The 18,847-nt window shown below is 42.8% G+C and overlaps 1 protein-coding gene across 5 annotated transcripts in view; it reads right to left on the bottom strand.

Moving 5' to 3' along the window:
- The window catches only part of LOC106568689 (activated CDC42 kinase 1), a 183,282-nt gene that overhangs the window by 76,423 nt on the left and 88,012 nt on the right, over positions 1 to 18,847 (bottom strand). For 2 of the 5 annotated variants that reach the window (XM_014139247.3, XM_014139249.3), the window contains exon 1: positions 10,862 to 11,386. The exons of 2 other annotated variants lie outside the window; for them this stretch is intronic. In XM_014139247.3, the coding sequence (XP_013994722.1) occupies positions 10,862 to 10,924 (63 nt within the window). In that variant the 5' untranslated portion in view covers positions 10,925 to 11,386. Of the gene's footprint in view, positions 1 to 10,861; positions 11,388 to 18,847 lie in introns of those variants that run through there. One more of the 5 variants, XM_045693832.2, reaches the window with a different exon arrangement.

Raw genomic sequence — 18,847 nt, 5'->3', positions numbered from 1 at the left:
TGATGAAAACTGCTCTACAAGGTACTTTATTCATGCATTAACTTCTGTAAATCTTCATTTTGGTCACAATGCTGAAACTTCCCTTCTTAGCTGTTGAAACAAAAGTGTCACCTCTCATGGCAGTGCCTAAGACGTGAGTCGACATCCCTTGCCTGGCAGCCAGGCTTGTCAGAGCTGATACCTAAAGAGGTTAAATGTCGGCGTTGAAACCTTTAAACAATCTTAGCATTTGTCCAGTCCAACACGAGAACAAGCAGGAGTCAAAGGAAAGGGGGGGGGGACTGTTGGGGCTCCAGACTAACATATTCCCTTGGTGCCACTAAACTTTTCAGTTTTTTCACGGCGTCAGGGAATAGAAAGAATTAGTAGGCCTAATCATTTATAATGTCATTCAGAGTGCTGTAAAAAGTGTAATAGACTACAGAGATGGTATTCAATAAATAAGTTTAATCTAACAAGTTCAAGCAAGAATGCATGACTTGAAATATTTTGATGTGCAACCTAATCCAGTGATTGTCATGAATTTTGGGTTGGCAATTAGGCTTTTGTTATATTTTACTGATGAAAATAGGACTACAGACTTTTTTGGTTCAATCAAGATTAATTTGACTAGATTTTTATCATATGCTAATTTATTTGGGGCTAATTCATTACATTACATTTACATTACATTTAAGTCATTTAGCAGACGCTCTTATCCAGAGCTACTTACAAATTGGTGCATTCACCTTATGATATCCAGTGGAACAACCACTTTACAATAGTGCATCTAAATCTTTTAAGGGGGGGGGGGTTTAGAAGGATTACTTTATCCTATCCTAGGTATTCCTTAAAGAGGTGGGGTTTCAGGTGTCTCCGGAAGGTGGTGATTGACTCCGCTGTCCTGGCGTCGTGAGGGAGCTTGTTCCACCATTGGGGTGCCAGAGCAGCGAACAGTTTTGACTGGGCTGAGCGGGAACTGTGCTTCCTCAGAGGTAGGGGGGCCAGCAGGCCAGAGGTGGATGAACGCAGTGCCCTTGTTTGGGTGTAGGGCCTGATCAGAGCCTGAAGGTATGGAGGTGCCGTTCCCTTCACAGCTCCGTAGGCAATCACCATGGTCTTGTAGCGGATGCGAGCTTCAACTGGAAGCCAGTGGAGAGAGCGGAGGAGCGGGGTGACGTGAGAGAACTTGGGAAGGTTGAACACCAGACGGGCTGCGGCGTTCTGGATGAGTTGTAGGGGTTTAATGGCACAGGCAGGGAGCCCAGCCAACAGCGAGTTGCAGTAATCCAGACGGGAGATGACAAGTGCCTGGATTAGGACCTGCGCCGCTTCCTGTGTGAGGCAGGGTCGTACTCTGCGAATGTTGTAGAGCATGAACCTACAGGATCGGGTCACCGCCTTGATGTTAGTGGAGAACGACAGGGTGTTGTCCAGGATCACGCCAAGGTTCTTAGCACTCTGGGAGGAGGACACAAGGGAGTTGTCAACCGTGATGGCGAGATCATGGAACGGGCAGTCCTTCCCCGGGAGGAAGAGCTGCTCCGTCTTGCCGAGGTTCAGCTTGAGGTGGTGATCCGTCATCCACACTGATATGTCTGACAGACATGCAGAGATGCGATTCGCCGCCTGGTTATCAGAAGGGGGAAAGGAGAAGATTAATTGTGTGTCGTCTGCATAGCAATGATAGGAGAGACCATGTGAGGATATGACAGAGCCAAGTGACTTGGTGTATAGCGAGAATAGGAGAGGGCCTAGAACAGAGCCCTGGGGGACACCAGTGGTGAGAGCGCATGGTGCGGAGACAGATTCTCGCCACGCCACCTGGTAGGAGCGACCTGTCAGGTAGGACGCAATCCAGAGCTTCCTAGGGTTAGAGGCAGATGCTTGGAATTTAGAGTGGTAGAAAGTGGCTTTAGCAGCAGAGACAGAAGAGGAGAATGTAGAGAGGAGTGAGTGAAAGGATGCCAGGTCCGCAGGGAGGCGAGTTTTCCTCCATTTCCGCTCGGCTGCCCGGAGCCTTGTTCTGTGAGCTCGTAGTGAGTCGTCGAGCCACGGAGCAGGAGGGGAGGACCGAGCCGGCCTGGAGGATAGGGGACAGAGAAAATCAAAGGATGCAGAAAGGGAGGAGAGGAGGGTTGAGGAGGCAGAATCAGGAGATAGGTTGGAGAAGGTTTGAGCAGAGGGAAGAGATGATAGGATGGAAGAGGAGAGAGTAGCGGGAGAGAGAGAGCGAAGGTTGGGACGGCGCAATACCATCCGAGTAGGGGCAGAGTGAGAAGTGTTGGATGAGAGCAAGAGGGAAAAGGATACAAGGTAGTGGTCGGAGATTTGGAGGGGAGTTGCAATGAGATTAGTGGAAGAACAGCATCTAGTAAAGATGAGGTCAAGCGTATTGCCTGCCTTGTGAGTAGGGGGGGAAGATGAGAGGGTGAGGTCAAAAGAGGAGAGGAGTGGAAAGAAGGAGGCAGAGAGGAATGAGTCAAAGGTAGACGTGGGGAGGTTAAAGTCACCCAGAACTGTGAGAGGTGAGCCATCTTCAGGAAAGGAACTTATCAAGGCGTCAAGCTCATTGATGAACTCTCCAAGGGAACCTGGAGGGCGATAAATGATAAGGATGTTAAGCTTGAAAGGGCTGGTAACTGTGACAGCATGGAATTCAAATGAGGAGATAGACAGATGGGTCAGGGGAGAAAGAGAGAATGTCCACTTGGGAGAGATGAGGATTCCAGTGCCACCACCCCGCTGGCTCGATGCTCTAGGGGTATGCGAGAACACGTGGGCAGACGAAGAGAGAGCAGTAGGAGTAGCAGTGTTATCTGTGGTAATCCATGTTTCCGTCAGCGCCAGGAAGTCTAGGGACTGGAGGGTAGCATAGGCTGAGATGAACTCAGCCTTGTTGGCTGCAGACCGGCAGTTCCAGAGGCTGCCGGAGACCTGGAACTCCACGTGGGTCGTGCGTGCTGGGACCACCAGGTTAGAGTGGCAGCGGCCACGCGGTGTGAAGCGTTTGTATGGCCTGTGCAGAGGGGAGAGAACAGGGATAGACAGACACATAGTTGACAAGCTACAGAAGTGTTGTTTCTTGTATTATTGTCTCTTGTGTCTTTAGAGAACTGTTTCACTTTGATATCCTTTTTCTTCTGTCCTGATTTTCTCTTTCTTTTCTTCTGTTAACTAGATATTCTTTGTTGTTCTTCGTTAGCTAGCTAGCTTCTTCCAAAAGAGTCCCTAGCAACTGCTTAGCAACTGGTAAACAATTCAGCTAGCTAAGATAACTACAATTTTATGAAAAATAGTTATTTTTCAAAAGCCTATCTTCTTTGTTTGTTGCTTGTTTTTTCTCCTCTTCAGTCTTGCAGTTTTCTTTTGCTTTTTCCGATGTACTTCACTCTAAAAACCATAATTCACCACCTGAGTAAGCAGAAACTCAAAACACACTAGCTAGATTGCATGCTAAATGTAATACCCACTGGTATAAGCTATGTATTAATCTAACAGTAAATGTAATGTCCTAAAAATAAACTTTGCAGTCGTAGCATACTACCCAATGAGGCCCATTCACTTGCAATGGCCAACGTGCATTTTGCATGCTCCGTATCTCAAAGCCATATCAAATTGATTGGTTGTAAAATAGGTGCTATATAGCTCAAAGGTAGACCTACAGCAAGTTGAGAACCTCCTCTCTTCAACGATGACAAATATTACACAAGATAGTGTGTTTTCCCACTATTGGATTTTGAAATGTTATACAAATCAGGACACTTTTCTTTTTCTCCCGGAGCGCAATGGGAGAGGCAGTGAGAGCAGCTCGCTCATCACAGCAGCAGTTCCCTGCAAAACAGGCACAGCATCTAACTCAGGGCAGACACTTTCATTACAGGAATCATGAGAATAATGCACTTTACTGTTTGACCAAATCATGCTATTAGCCTCCTAAAAATAGGACCCTTTGAGTGAGGTGACTATGTAGAATGTGCAGCTCACACCAATCGCAAGTCGCACAGTCAAGTCAAAGGGTTGCAAAATGCCACTAAATGGTATCAGTATTGTGCCCTGGTAGTAAGTTTCCACTGACCTTTTTGGAGCAAGGCAGTTGGCAGTAGAAAGAGAAATATTGACGTTGTGTACACGGATTTGGCGCTTGGAGGCACATGGGGCGGAAACTGGACGCGGTGTTCCGCTGCTAGGTGTCACTTGTCACGGGGCGGTGGGGAATGCTGGCCAACAGAAAAGGCTGCATCTCAATGGTCTAAAGTGGCTTTCTCTGCTCGTCCCCTTCCCTTGACCTGCAAGGTCTTCCCTGTGGCTCAGTTGGTAGAGCATGGTGTTTGCAATGCCAGCATGGTGTGTGCAACACCAGGGTTGTGGGTTCGATTCCCACAGGGGGCCAGTACAAACAAAAACAAATGCATGTATCCTTGAGGATTGAGCTCACTAACTTTCATCTCCAAGTGGAGGGAGAAAGGAGGGAGGGTTTGGAGTAATGGAATGGAATGGAATGGGGTTGGAAGAGCTACAAGAAGTCCCTGGTGAAAAAATGATTCTGGCCAGAACTCATTCCCCTTGTCGGATTGAAGAAATGCAAAAGGTCCTGGACTGCTCTCAAGACATGCTGCGCAAAAACCCTCCCTGTAGTCTCCACAAGTCAGCCCAGAGGTATTTGTCTCAGTGTTCCGAGTCAAAATGAGTCAGGCAACAAAAAGAGACAGAGCCAGGCAAAAGCAAGCAGTGCTTTCCTCAACTGGATCTGTGGATGCCTACTTCGACCACTTGTAACGTTAGCCTTAAAGTCAGAGCGTCTCAAGAATTAATCAAGACATGGAGACTGTTTTAGGATGTCTAGACTTGAACACTACATACCCAAAAGTATGTGGACACCTGCTCTTCAAAACATCTCATTCCAAAATCATGGGCATTGCTGCTATAACAGCCTCCACTCTTCTGGGAAGGCTTTCTACTAGATGTTGGAACAATGCTGCGGGGACTTGCTTCCATTCAGCCACAAGAGCATTGGTGAGGTCGGGCACTGATGTTGGGCGATTAGGCCTTGCTCGCAGTTGGAGTTACAATTAATCCCAAAGGTGTTCGATGGGGTTGAGTTCAGGGCTCTGTGCAGGCCAGTCAAGTTCTTCCACACCGATTTTGACAAACCATTTCTGTATGGACCTCACTTTGTGCATGGGGACATTGTCATTCTGAAACAGGAAAGGGCCTTCCCCAAACTGTTGCCACAAAGTTGGAAGCACATAATCGTCTAGAATGTCATTGTATGCTGTAGCATTAAGATTTCCCTTCACTGGAACTAAGGGGCCTAGGCTGAACCATGAAAAACAGCCCCAGACAATTATTCCTCCTCCACCAAACTTTACAGTTGGCACTATGTATTCGGGCAGGTAGCATTCTCCTGGCATCCGCCAAACCCAGATTCGTCCGTCGGACTGCCAGATGGTGAAGCAACGGGTGTGGCTGAAATAGCCGAATCAACTCATTTGAATTGGTGTCCACATACTTTTGTATATATAGTGTATTCATTAGTGTGTTTAGTAGAATACATTTAGTGGGTAAACTGTGTTAGTATGTCATCCTAAGCTCAAGAAGAGCAAGCACAGCTGTTGTGGTGAGGTTTAGTCAGGCCAGAGAAAATTATTAAGCAATTTTTTTTTAAATGGGCAAATGGGCCTCATCATTGCAGTTCATAACTGGGTGAAGGCATTTAGCATTGGCCTCGCAATGTGAAACAAAGACCGTCATGTGGCAGGCCTTTGACATTTGGCAAAGTGAAGCAATGAACATCATGACCTGTTGTCCGTCCCAGAGTGTCTCTGTTGCTTCAAAAATACCCAGCTGCAGAAGTTACTTGAGTTTTCATTGGCAATAAACAAATCCAGGTGCGTGACCATCTTTAGGTCAGGGATTTATGCAATCCAAGCTAATTTACATTTTGGCCCGGGGCAGTATATCGAGTTAATTTTGCGCAATATTCCAAACGCCTGTATCGCAAGAATCAAGTTTTTTTCTTATTTTTAGTTTTTATGAGCTTATATGTCCGCTTGATCTCATGTTGACTTTTTGATCGTCTCCTTCACTCCTTTTCTGTGTATCTTCTCACTTGCACACAGATATCAAACCCTCTCCCCCTGCCATTCAGAGCAACAAAGATTAAAGATCACTTCCTCTCTGACAACAAGCAGCTTCAACTTGTTATTTGCATTTCAGGTTTGGTCCAACAGAATCCGTCATATGGACACCGAAACACATTGAGACATTATTTTACTGTAACAGAGAAGTTAAAAAGGGTATTGTTAGAAAGGTTATGTTTCAACTCCTCAAATTGTGTGAAGAGCAGACCCTACTAAAATGGGTTGATTGATTCTGGAAAATGAATGCTCAGTTTCTGTTGTGAGCGACATTCCGGTACCACGTACTGCTAGCAGCATTTTAGCCAGACTTATACTAGCTGTATAGTCTGTTTTATAAAAAGTGCAATGAGCATAAAAAACTATTATATAAGGAATTGGCAACTCGTTCTCATTCTGTGAAATAAGGTAGGCCACTTGATTTCAACATCTTCACAAAGTGGACAAGCTAGCATGCTGTTCAAACAGTTGAAGACGGACAGAAGGGTGTGTTCATAACCAATGTTCCCACGTGTGCGGGTGCATAGCTCCCCGGTACCGCCACGCAGAAGAAATATCAGATTGAACTTCACTCAACTTTCTAGTTAGTTAACACTATCAATGTTTCCCTTTACTGTGGGAACTGGGATCAAATCAACGCAATATTAGCCACTTTCAATGCAACATACCGAAACAAAATGAACTACGCAAGACATTTTTTTGTAGGCTGAATGCATCGGAGTAAGATTCTATTGCATTGACATGCACAACTCAGCCTGTACTCTACACAGACCGGTGCGGCATGACCAATCAGAGCTGCAGTAGGCCTATATGAAAATATCCATTGCTATACAAGGATTTGTTTCATTCTCTTTGAACTGGACTGTGTTTACAGCATGAGCCACGTGTGCAAATTTGTTCATATGCTTTGCTAGTTAGTGAATTACTAGCCCAGTTATAGATCATTTGTAGTCAGGAAAGGGGCAGTGATTGCTTCCTACGAGAGCAAAAAAGGTGTACATTTCCAGACATCCTTGAAAAGTATTTTGAGACCGGCTTGAATAAGCTAAGTAGCCAACAGGCAGCATAATTTGTCTGTAATTCTCTGTAATAATGGTATGGAAATAATACATTTTATTTTGTAAAGTTTCTTGTATCAAACAACACAGCAACATTTTCAGTCACCTCATTGCCTGAAGGACAGGTGGATAAATAAGGATGTCAAACCCTGCATGTTTTTTTCTAAAGTCTCATGGAATGTAGGCCTACATTGAACACCACACATTGGCTGTTACAGTAGGCTGAACAATAGAACAGCTATTTCCATGTTAAAATGTTATGGGACGCATTTTCTCCATTGTTTTTGATGGTAGGCCACTCTGGTAAGTCTACATTATGATCAAAGAGCCACAGTAGCCTCCATTACCACTGTCTGAAATTGTAAATTAAAGTGGGTACAGCTCAGTGTTCACAGTAAACGTGTGCTGGAAGTTGCACAGAATTTTCAGAACATTCAAGTTTGCACTCAGCAGACCTGAAATTTTACTCATTGCCGTAAAAATTGGAGGGAACATTGTTCATAACTATTAAACTGTTCTACCTTGTTAGCTAGCAAATAGATGGCTGGACTTTAAATATATAAAGATTAGCTGGCTGAGCTAGCACGTGGGCTTGGGTTTGAGAGATTGTTTATGAGACCTGTGTTAATTTTCTATAATGCCTGTGTTCATTTTCTATAATGCCTGTGTTCATTTTCTATAATGCCTGCTACAAAATTAAAAACCCAGATCAGTGATTGCAAAAATACATCAAAGCCTATTTAGAGAAATCATTTTTTATTTTTGTATTTAATCGAGATATACACTGAGTATACCAAACATTAGGAAGACCTTCCTAATATTGATTTGCACCATTCCCTTTTGCCCTAAGAACAGCCCCAATTCGTTGGCTATGGACAGAACAAGGTGTCAAAAGCGTTCCACAGGGATGCTGGCCCACGTTGACTCCAATACTTCCCACAGTTGTGTCAAGTTGGCTGGATGTCCTTTGGGTGGTGGACCATTCTTGATACACAAGGGAAACTGTTGAGTGTGGAAAAACCCAGCAGCATTGCAATTCTTGACACAAACTGGTGCACCTGGCACCTACTACCATACCCAGTTACAAAGACACTTAAATATTTTTTGTCTTGCCCATTCAACCTTTGAATGACACATAAACAATCCATGTTTTGTCACAAGGCTTAAAAATCCTTCTTTAGGCGGCCACCTCCCCTTCATCTACACTGACTGAAGTGGATTTAACAAGTGCCATCCATAAGGGCTTTTACCTGGATTCACCTGATCAGTATTTGTCATGGAAAGAGCAGGTGTCCTTAATGTTTTGTATACTCAGTTTATATTGTGAAATTGCCGATAAGTAAAAATGATTAAGGCCGTATTGTCCAGCCCTGCCAACATTAACCGTACACTAGAACTACAGTGAGATTTGCCTACGTTCAAAAGATCTAAGCTGTGTACGAATAGTGTACTAACCACACTAACCGTACTATTTGTAAAGTAAATTAAGTATATAGTTTGCTTATTGCTCATTGTTACGGATACAGGTATCCTGTGTGTGTATTTTCTTTCCTTCTCCCCTATTCACAGGTGTCGCCAATCAGTCACCAATCAGTCGGCAATCAGAAGACACCCACTCCTTTTCTCTTACCCAATCACATCCCCTTTCCCTTGGTTTAAAAGTATCCCAATCAGTTCTCTCTGGAGATCTCTCTTTTGGTTTTTGCAACTTCATGTCACTTTGTCTGTGAGTATTGTTTTGTTATGGCGTTTGACTGTTTGTTTGATGGTGGGAAAAGTGGGTACCAAGACAAGTCGCCCTTGGGCATACACTACCTGTAGGTAAATATTGTCTAAAGAACACTAGTTAGAACTGGGTGGACCACCCGCTGTATTTTATTGGTTAGTGAGCTAGCTGTTGTTGAAGCAGGTAGACTAGCTTAGGGGTGTTTTTGAAAACGTATTTCTTTCCTTGGGTCCAGCTCAGCCCCTTTTCCCGCCCCCCTTTACCGCATGTTTAAAAATAAACCATGAGTGTTTGAAGGTAGACTTAAGTTGTCTGTGGTTTTTGTTCTCACTGTTCCTTTTCACTGTTATAATTTGCATGAGTTATGTTACGGGTCTCGTTTCCATCCCCCCTAGACTGCAGGGCCAAAGGGATTCATAACACTCATAGTATGGATATAGATAGTTTCGCAAAAAGTTCCCGGATGTCGTACTAAATTCGTCAAAATATGAAGTATACATGCAGTGGACACTATTTCTGTGCTTTTAGGGCCCATAATGCAATTCTGGCTTCACTTTTCAGATTTTAATAAGAAAATGGCGTAAAATATGCAGCCGAAGTCCGACGAGTGCGGATACAAATTCTTTGCTTTAACTAATTATGACAAATGTTAAGAAAATGTTGAGCAATGGAATAAAGTTACACGTTGGCTGACAATTTGTTAGCTACGCTATCCTTACGAACCGCATATCATTACTGCAGCAGTATGTACCGGGTATGTTAGCCACCAACTTACAGTAACGTTGTTAGTTGGCAACTAGTACATTGAACTTGCCAGTATATTTACTTTATGCTAACTACCCAACGTTTATTGACATCATTCATAGCTTAGCTAAGTGGTATAGTCGTTCGGGTCCGTTTGTAAATTCGCTCTGGCTATCTACTCCGATTTCAGAGCACTCTCGTCTGACTGCCAGAGGCAGAGCGCAGAATAACTGATGAATTTACGAACGCTCAACACCCATTGAATGTGGCCGGTGTCAGTAAACGTCGGCAATTTTTTTTTTATTTAAATTGTTGCCAACAGCACAGTTAGTCACCAACCCTCTGGATTACATGAACAGTCTAACCAGCTCTGTTAGGGTGAGTAAAATGTCTCATTTGTGTCTGACAGTAGTTAGCCAGTTAGCTTGGGTGCTTGACTGCCGATCAGAACGCTCGGATCAACCCTCCTACTCCTCGGCCAAAGTGTCCAGTGTGCGCTCTGAATGCTCCGAGAGCGAAACGCTCAGAATTTTTGAACGGACAATCTGACAACGCCCTGAATTTACGAACGCCCAGAGTGCACTCTGACACTCCATATTGAATTGACAAACACACCCAAAGTCTAGTTAGTAATTTGCTATGCTTCAAGCTAGCAAGAGGTTGCATAGCAACAGCAAACTTCCTGTAGACAGGCAAAGCCATAGTACGCACAACTGAAAGGATACCGTTTGTTTACAATATACTAAAATTAACTAATAGAATGTGGTGTGTATATACTCTAAGTTTGTTAGTATGGGTTTTCAAACACAGCTCTAGTAATTCCAGGAGGAAACCAAGGATTGTCTGGCTTCTAACCAAAACATGATTGCCACTGAAACCAGGCTTAGTAATGTTAATTGATCTTACATATCAAAAATACATTGGATGTGGACAGGTTCAGCCTACCACTGCATATATCAATGTTTAAACATGCCACTGAATGTTTGTGTCAGGTGCGTACACTGACATAGGATAGACCCATACAAGCATAGGTGACCCAAAAATCTTTCATTTGAGGAACTTTATCTTCACCCAACTTCCTCCACCTTGGTAGAAATGCCTTGGATACACTCACAATTCTATTACCAGACCAGCCACGACTATACCCATTCATTTCATTACCATATGACCAATATCAAAACAACTTGCCAACAAGAGGAAATAAGTAGACTTACTCCGTACACATGGAAGTGTGCCAGGAAAGGGAATGACTTTTTGAGCTTGTCGAAACGCCGCATCCCGAATTCCGTGTATGAATGTCTGTTTTTAAATCCTCAGAGGTGCCTTCTCCTGTGGCCTGACAGTATCAGAGCAGCGGGAGTCCCAGGTCTACCACCGGAGGGGGAACACTGTGCGTCCACCGATCCCAATCCCGGGAAAGGAAAAGATGAACTTTTGTAGCCAGGCTACATTCCATCGCGGGGCATTCCACATAAGCTCCTTTAGTTCCTCGACACAACACAGGAAAAAAATCTAAAGAAACCTAAACAATGATCAAATCCAGAGGAAAGCGCTTTGAGGGACTGTTAGTTTGTCTGGCAGCTTTCTGAGGTTGGCTGAGATTATCTCAATACTGCCCAGTGTTCAGTAGCCAAGGTATGTCAACTTACGTCGAGTTTGTAAGAGTACTCTGACAGTCTTCCATGCAAAGCAGCAAGGTCTCTATAGCAGACCTTCTAAAACAAGTTCCCCTCCACCTCTCCCTCCCGCTCTTCTCCACCCATTCCTTTATCCATCCCCTCCATCGTGGGGCTAAAAATAGTAGCGACCTGGTCTCAGAGCAGCCAGCTCCAGAAGAGAGAAAAGGAAAGTGGGGAGCAGCGGAGCGTTTGACTCAGTATGTGTGGTGAGTTATTTAAGAGAGTTTGTGTATTTGCTTGTGGTGCACATGAATGTTTGTACGTTAGTGTGTGTGTGCAGTGGAAGGATGAGCTGTTCCTTCTGTCGCTCTGGCTCTACTCCTTCTCTTGCTGGATGGCTGATGCTGACAGTTTGGTAATTCCTGGTATTCCAGCTCTCCTTCCCTTTCAATCTCTGCCCATCTCCCTTTTCCTCTAACCCCTGTCTCACTACCTCCCCTGCCCTCCCTTTCCCTCACCCTCTACACACTGTATACCCTGTCGCAACTGATAATGTAATAACTGACATATGTAATAACTTTTGTATATATAATGTAATAAATATGCTGAACACAACGCTAAAGTTTTTGTGCATAATTAAATAATTATTACATTAAAGTGGTAAAAAAAAATTATCAATAGTGTAATAACTTGAACCAATATTGTAAAAACTAAAATCACTTTCTTTAATGGCATGCCTATTAAGTGTCACACGTTTGAGGAACACTTTGCATCTGCATCCATTGGGGGGTGAAGGGGGGTACTATTTCACTTCCATTCTGACTTTGCAAACATCGTGTCGTCCCAAAAAATTTACAATAACACTCCTCAATTTGAAGACACACATTGCAGTCATGGGATTAGCAAAATTATAATGATCACAAAAATATTCAACAGGACTTTCTGTAAGACCGCATTGCCTTAGAGTGGAGACTCATGTCAACACCCCCCTCCCACAATGAGAGGATAGATACGCATGTGAACAACAGGCACAACTTTGATATAAAGATGAGGGGGAGTTGAATATTCGATAAGGAATTATATGGCGAAGGCATTTTAAATTCATCGATGTGATGAATATGCATAGCCCGTCTTGAATTTCAACAGAGATAGTGTTTTTTCTTAAAGTTGCCAGTATGTCACATGCCTCACACATATATTAGTACACAACCTAGGTATTACACAACTTATATTACATAAAATAAACCTCACATATAGTAATTTGTGTTAATCTTGACTAAATTTGACATTCATTACCCCCATACAAAAAAATCTCACCAGCTTAATAATTAAGGCTCTGCTTAACGTGGACAGATTTAGGGCAAAGATATGACTCTTGCATTGCCTCCCTCTCTCTGGTATGGTTCAGTTCAGTCTAAAACTGGGTTCCCAGCAAACAGGATGGCCTAAGGACATTCGATGACGTTCCCATTATGTCCCTTTAAGGGTTTCAGCGAGACATTATCCCACTCTAGGAACATTGAAACATAACGTTAACCTCAGGACCATAAGAGGACGTTCAATACAGCTCCCTGTTTGGTCGGAGTATAATGTTATAAGATATTTTGATGTCCATTAGGGAACGTTATGAAATTAATTGTATTTGGTTCTCATAGGACGTTATCCAAGGGACATTCAATGAACACAAGGGAACGTTTCATGATGATCAAGGTGACGTCACATGATTGTCCCAAGGGAACATTCTCTGAGGGACATTTGTCTAGTTCCCTGTAAGTTACCAGGACGTCACTGAGGACTATGTCCGGACCTTTGTAGGATGTTCTCAGAACTTTCATTTTACTAGTCATTAGGACGTTGTGTGATGGTCCCAAGGGAAATTTCTCTGCAAACAAACATTTGTTAGGACGTACCAGGTCCCCTAAAGTGATCAGGACCTTGTGTAAAAACGTCCCCAAAGAGGTTTTTAAGACATTGTGTCATGGTCCCCGGAGGTTTTTGTCACTTGATGGTCCCAGGTGTGCCAAACCATTATAAAGTAAAGTAATTCAATGGTATGGGGGTTTTAAGGTAAGTGGAACGCTGTTCAGCTAAAATATAGTGTATAACTCTTATATCAATATGATTACATTTGGCATGACCACTAACTGACTTTTCAATATGACCCCACCTGGGATTTAAACTCACAACATCTGGATTTGGGGTATGCTGATCTTATGTCCTAAAAATGTCCTTTGGGATGTCCCTGGGACAAACTGGGAACTAGACAAAACCTCCAGGGGACCAGGACACATCATCCCAAGAACATCCTAAAAACATGTTTGCATGTACAGTGGGTATAGAACGTCACCACCCCCTTTGAAAATGTTCACCTTTTGTTGCCTTACAGCCTAAAATGAAAACACAAAAATAGGACTTTTTCCGGCTTTATTTACACACGGTAACCCACAATATCCAAGTGCAAAATGTTTCTAAAATCTGAAAATGTATTAAAAGTAAAACAGTAAAATACCCTATTTGGATAAGTGAACACCCAAGTTAATACTTGGTGAAACCACCTTTTGTTTTAATTACAGCCATGAGTCTCTTTGAATACAACTCTACTAACTTTGCAATATTTGCCCACCTATATTGTGCAATATTTGCCCATTCTTCCTTGCAGAATTGTTCAAGCTCAGTCAAATTGCATGGTGACCGCTCATGGACTGCACTCTTCAAGTCATTCCACAGATTCTTGATTGGATTTTGGTTGTGGCTCTGACTAGGCGACTCAAGGACATTCACCTTCTTGTCCTTCAGCCACTGTATGGTTGCTTTGACGGTGTGCTTTGTGTCATTGTCATGTTGAAACGTAAACCATCTTCCCAGTTTATTTGGTAAATATTTTCTTAACTCTTTCTTGAACTGCAGTGTTGGTTAAGGGCTTGCAAGTAAGCTTTTCACAGTAAGGTCTACACATGTTGTATTCGGCGCATGTGAGTAATAACCTGCAGCCCTCTTCTCCTCAAGAATCTGTCAGTATTTTGCACTGTCCATTTTCCATTCTATCCAGTCCCTGCTGAAGATTAACACCCCCACAACAGGACGCTACCACAGCCATGCTTTACTGTAGGCTTGGTGTTCTTTGGGTGGAAAGATGAATTGGGTTTTCGCCAAACATTGTTTTGCATTCAGGCCAAAAGTTCAATTTTGGTCTCATCTGACCACAGCAACTTTTGCCACTTGGCCTCGGAATCTACAATGTGCTTTTGGCAAAGCTCAAACGAGACTTGATGTGGCTTTTGAGGATTTTTTTTTTCTTGCCACTCTCCCATAGAGGCCAGATTAGTGGAGCACTTGTGATATTGTGGTCACTTGCACACATTGACCAGTCTTTGCCATAAAGGCCTGAAGCTCCTTCAAAGTTGCCATTGGCTTCTTGGTAGCCTCTGATCAGTCTCCTCCTTGCCCGGTCATCCAGTTTGGAGGGATGGCCTGATCTATGCAGGGCTGGGTGGTGCCATACGCCTTTCACTTCTTAATAATAGTCTTAACTGTGCTCCAAGGGACAAAGCCTTTGAAATCTTTTTATATCCATCCCCTGACTTGTGCCTTTCCACAACTTTATCTCGTAGATCTTTTGAAAGTACCTTCCTGCCCATCGTGGATTCTTTGCTTTGAATTGCACTACTAAGCAGTGGAGTCCTCTATGAACAACTGCTTTTATCCTGAACTAATTAAAGTCACTACGATTGATCATAGATGGAAGCCAATTAGCTTGATTTGTGATCAGGAAGGTGGTCGGTTATGCAATTGCAATTCTAAGGGGGGTGTTCACTTATCCAAATAGAGTATTTTACAGTTTTAAATTGTAATTCATTTTCAGATTTCTTTTTCTTTTTCTTTACACTTGGATATGTGTGTTACTGTGTGTAAATAAAGCCAGAAAAATACAAATGTTGTGTTTTCATTTCAGGCTGTAAGGCAACAAAATATTGATTATGCTACTCAAAGATAAATAAATAAAATTTCTAAACTGATCCAATCATTTAGTTAAATTTTTTGCACCCGTTACTGAAATGTGTCTCACCACCTGGATTTGAACTTATGTAACATTTGAAATGTTTTTTTTTTTTTTTTTTTTACATTGGATAAAACTAGAGACTCAGGGCTACAAAATTGTATATCATACACTGCATTTGAGGAACAATGGGAAAGTAATTCTGCTTTGAAAGTTGATCAACTTGTAAACTCACTTTTGAGAAAATTGCCTTTGAATGTTTTGGTATCCAGTGAAGAGCTCTTCTTTGTCTACACCCATTCAGCATCGTTCACACCCTCTTAAGCTTTAGCCCCACCCTCGTTTCGCTCTCAGATCGGACACTTGACGCTCTGGCCGAAGACTTGTTTACCTCTGGATAACATGAAAACAGTCACACCAGCGCTGCTGGCAACAATTTCATTACGCTTTTTTGCAGACGTTTACTGACAAAGGCCATATTCAATGGGTGTTGTACACACATCACATAACGTTAGCTAACGAGCCAGCCAGCTAACGTTAGCTAGTTAATCAACAATGAACAGTGCCAACAATGCCACAGAGCTGGGAGCTAACCAACTAGGTTCAATGTTAGTTAACTAACATTAGGCTCTAACTTGAAAAGAAAACATCTCTGGGAAACGAATAATAACATCAGCTAGGGAGCCAGCCAGCTAACGTTAGCTAGCTAGCTAACAGTACACTTTAGCTTCAGAAATGTAGCTAGCTAGCTAGGTAAACAATGAACCTAGCTAGGTAAACAACGTTTAAGATCACACACGTCACGTAACGTTAGCTAACGAGCCAGCCAGTTAACGTTAGCTAGTTAAACAACAATGAACACAGTGCCAAATCATGTCGTTACTACCCTGCATTAATACAGCTCTGGGATATGAATAATAACGTCGTCTAGGGAGCCAGCCAGCTAATGTTAGCTAGCTAGCTAACAGTACACTTTAGCTTGAAATGAAATCACTTTATCAAAATTAGAAACGTTTAATATCTGAAAATATAGCTAGCTAACGCTAGACTATCTTACCTGTATACATCCTCATGCATGATGGACGTGTCTCCCTGTCAGGAATGCCATACCACAGTTGCCTTTAGTTTGAAGATGTAACCCAGAGTCAGGTGTTTTCTCCATCTCTTTAGCTATCATACTCTAATTCCACTGATTTCAAAACTTGATCCTCCAGAAAGGGGAGAGCAACACTTCAAAATACATTTTTTTAAAGCAGTGTTCAACAGGATTACCAACACAGACCGACAAGCTCAAATAGACAGAAGCCCTCTATATGGCAGACCAATCCAAACTCATCTCTCGGCATGTCCAGCCCACTCATTATTTCAGCCAATTATGGCTAGTGGGAAGGTTGCTGACTTTTTCTGTGGCTTAACCAACAAGTATTTCCATATGGTTTTCACGTTTGTTATTATTAAGGCACATGAAAGTTAACATGTTCGAGAAGGCATTTCAGACAAAAAACACATTTTTATAAAAGAAATAAATAAAATTACATTCAAACGGCTCTCCTGTGAAGTCGTGACTTGCGACATACACCTAGTTTCCTGAATCGGGTCACAAATGGTTGTTCCAGTTTAAATGGGTTAGGTAGTCTTCTCACACTTTTCCAATTCTCACGTTGCCATACCTCCATAATCCCGTCGCTGTCACGCCTCCCTTGGTGGTCTGGAGAATTTTGTACTGCAAAAACGTTTTGAATGGTCCCCTGGTCCAAGATTTGGATTGGATGTTACATTTCAATAACTCTCCCCCCACATGCCTGTTGGTGCTATGTGTTATGTTCGTCACCGTTTTCAGACCGGGAAGGACAGCCATTTTGCAGAGAGTTGTTCCGTATGAGAGTTTGCAACATTGCACACAACCTGGAGGCTGAATTCTGTTTTCCCAGAAGTGTGCTCTACACACACACAAATCAGCATATCTCAACATATTTTGATAGGGTTTCAATCTGTGATTTCCCATCCATCCTCATGCACTGTTCCACATACAAAACTAATCTAGTGAACACTATTGGAGTTCCGCCCAAGCAAGGTATTTGATTGGTTTGACGTATTGCGAGGTGTCACTGATTTACACCGGGTCTCCACCCCTATTTAGCTATATTTCTGCCATGAACGTCCCCAGGCTTCCCGTTTTAGGGAAACCTGGTTCTCGATGAGACTACACTGTACCTAATCCTTTCAGTTATTATGCGGTTAAATAAAAATTCCAACTGTTGGATATCCTAACTGTCTGGATTCCAAAAGGAATTACATTTGCAAGCCAGCATAAGGTAGCGTTGCAAACTTCTGTTTTATCCAGGTTTTCCAGGAATCATGGTTGGAAGATTGCTGGAAATCCTCCAAACAGTTTTTTGTTTTCTATCTGGTAATTTTGGGAAAGTTAACACAATTACCCTACTTGCAGGCCTGATGTGGCCTGTAAACCAAAGTTTAATTATATTTATAATGATAATATTCGCCTAGAAATATTCACTTAGTGAAGGCCACAGGACAGAAAATGAACGAATTCAACAATTATGTCTCGGTCACTAACAAATACAATCATAGGTGGTAACTCTATAATTCACTCGAAAAGGCAAGGCACACTAGGAAATTATATTGGAGGTGTGGTTTAGTGGGTGCGTCTGGAGCCCCTACTGGGTCACAGTCAATGTTCCCTCTAAACTGTGCGCATGCGCGGGCGCACAGCTTCCCCGGGCGCACAGCTTCCCCGGGACTGACGCACAGAAGAAATATCAGCCCGTGCAGAGAAGCACGAGACTGAACTTCACTCAACTTTCTAGAGTTTTCACCATTAGTTAATACTATCAATGTTTCCCTTCACTGTGGGAATTGTGGTCAAATAAGAATTTGTTCTTAACTGACTTGCCTAGTTAACTTCTATGGGCTAGGTGGGAAACTTGCGTCCCACCTACTCAACAGCCAGTGTAATCCCGTGGCGCGATATTCAAATACCTCAAAAATGCAAAAACTTCAATTTTTCAAACATATGACTATTTTACACCATTTTAAAGACAAGACTGGCCGGGAAAGCCTGTATACGTACAAAGAGAGAGAAAATAAATACATCTCGTGCCCTCGTGCACAAGCGTGAGTCTCAGAGTACTCTGACCAGCCACTATCCAAACGCGATAATGTGTTTCAGCCAGAGGCTGCCTCGATATCATTCAGCTTTTTCCCGGGTTCTGAGAGCCTATGGGAGCCGTAGGAAGTGTCACGTTACAGCAAAGATCCTCAGTCTTCAATAAAAAGAGCCAAGATGAACAACAACTTGTCAGAGAGGGCGCTTCCTGTTTGGAATCTTCTCAGGTTTTTGCCTGCCATATGAGTTCTGTTATACTCACAGACACCATTCAAACAGTTTTAGAAACGTTAGGGTGTTTTCTATCCAAAGCCAATAATTATATGCATATTCTAGTTACTGGGCAGGAGTAGTAACCAGATTAAATCGGGTACGTTTTTTATCCGGCCGTGTCAATACTGCCCCATAGCCCTAACAGGTTAAAAAGGTTAAATAAAAAATAAAAAAAACGCAATAT

Source organism: Salmo salar, chromosome 14 (genome assembly GCF_965601325.2).
Source record: "Salmo salar chromosome 14, fSalSal1, whole genome shotgun sequence".
Taxonomy (NCBI): Eukaryota; Metazoa; Chordata; class Actinopteri; order Salmoniformes; family Salmonidae; genus Salmo; species Salmo salar.
The sequence above is the reverse complement of the archived record's forward strand: the minus strand, read 5'-3'. Positions and strand labels throughout refer to the sequence as shown.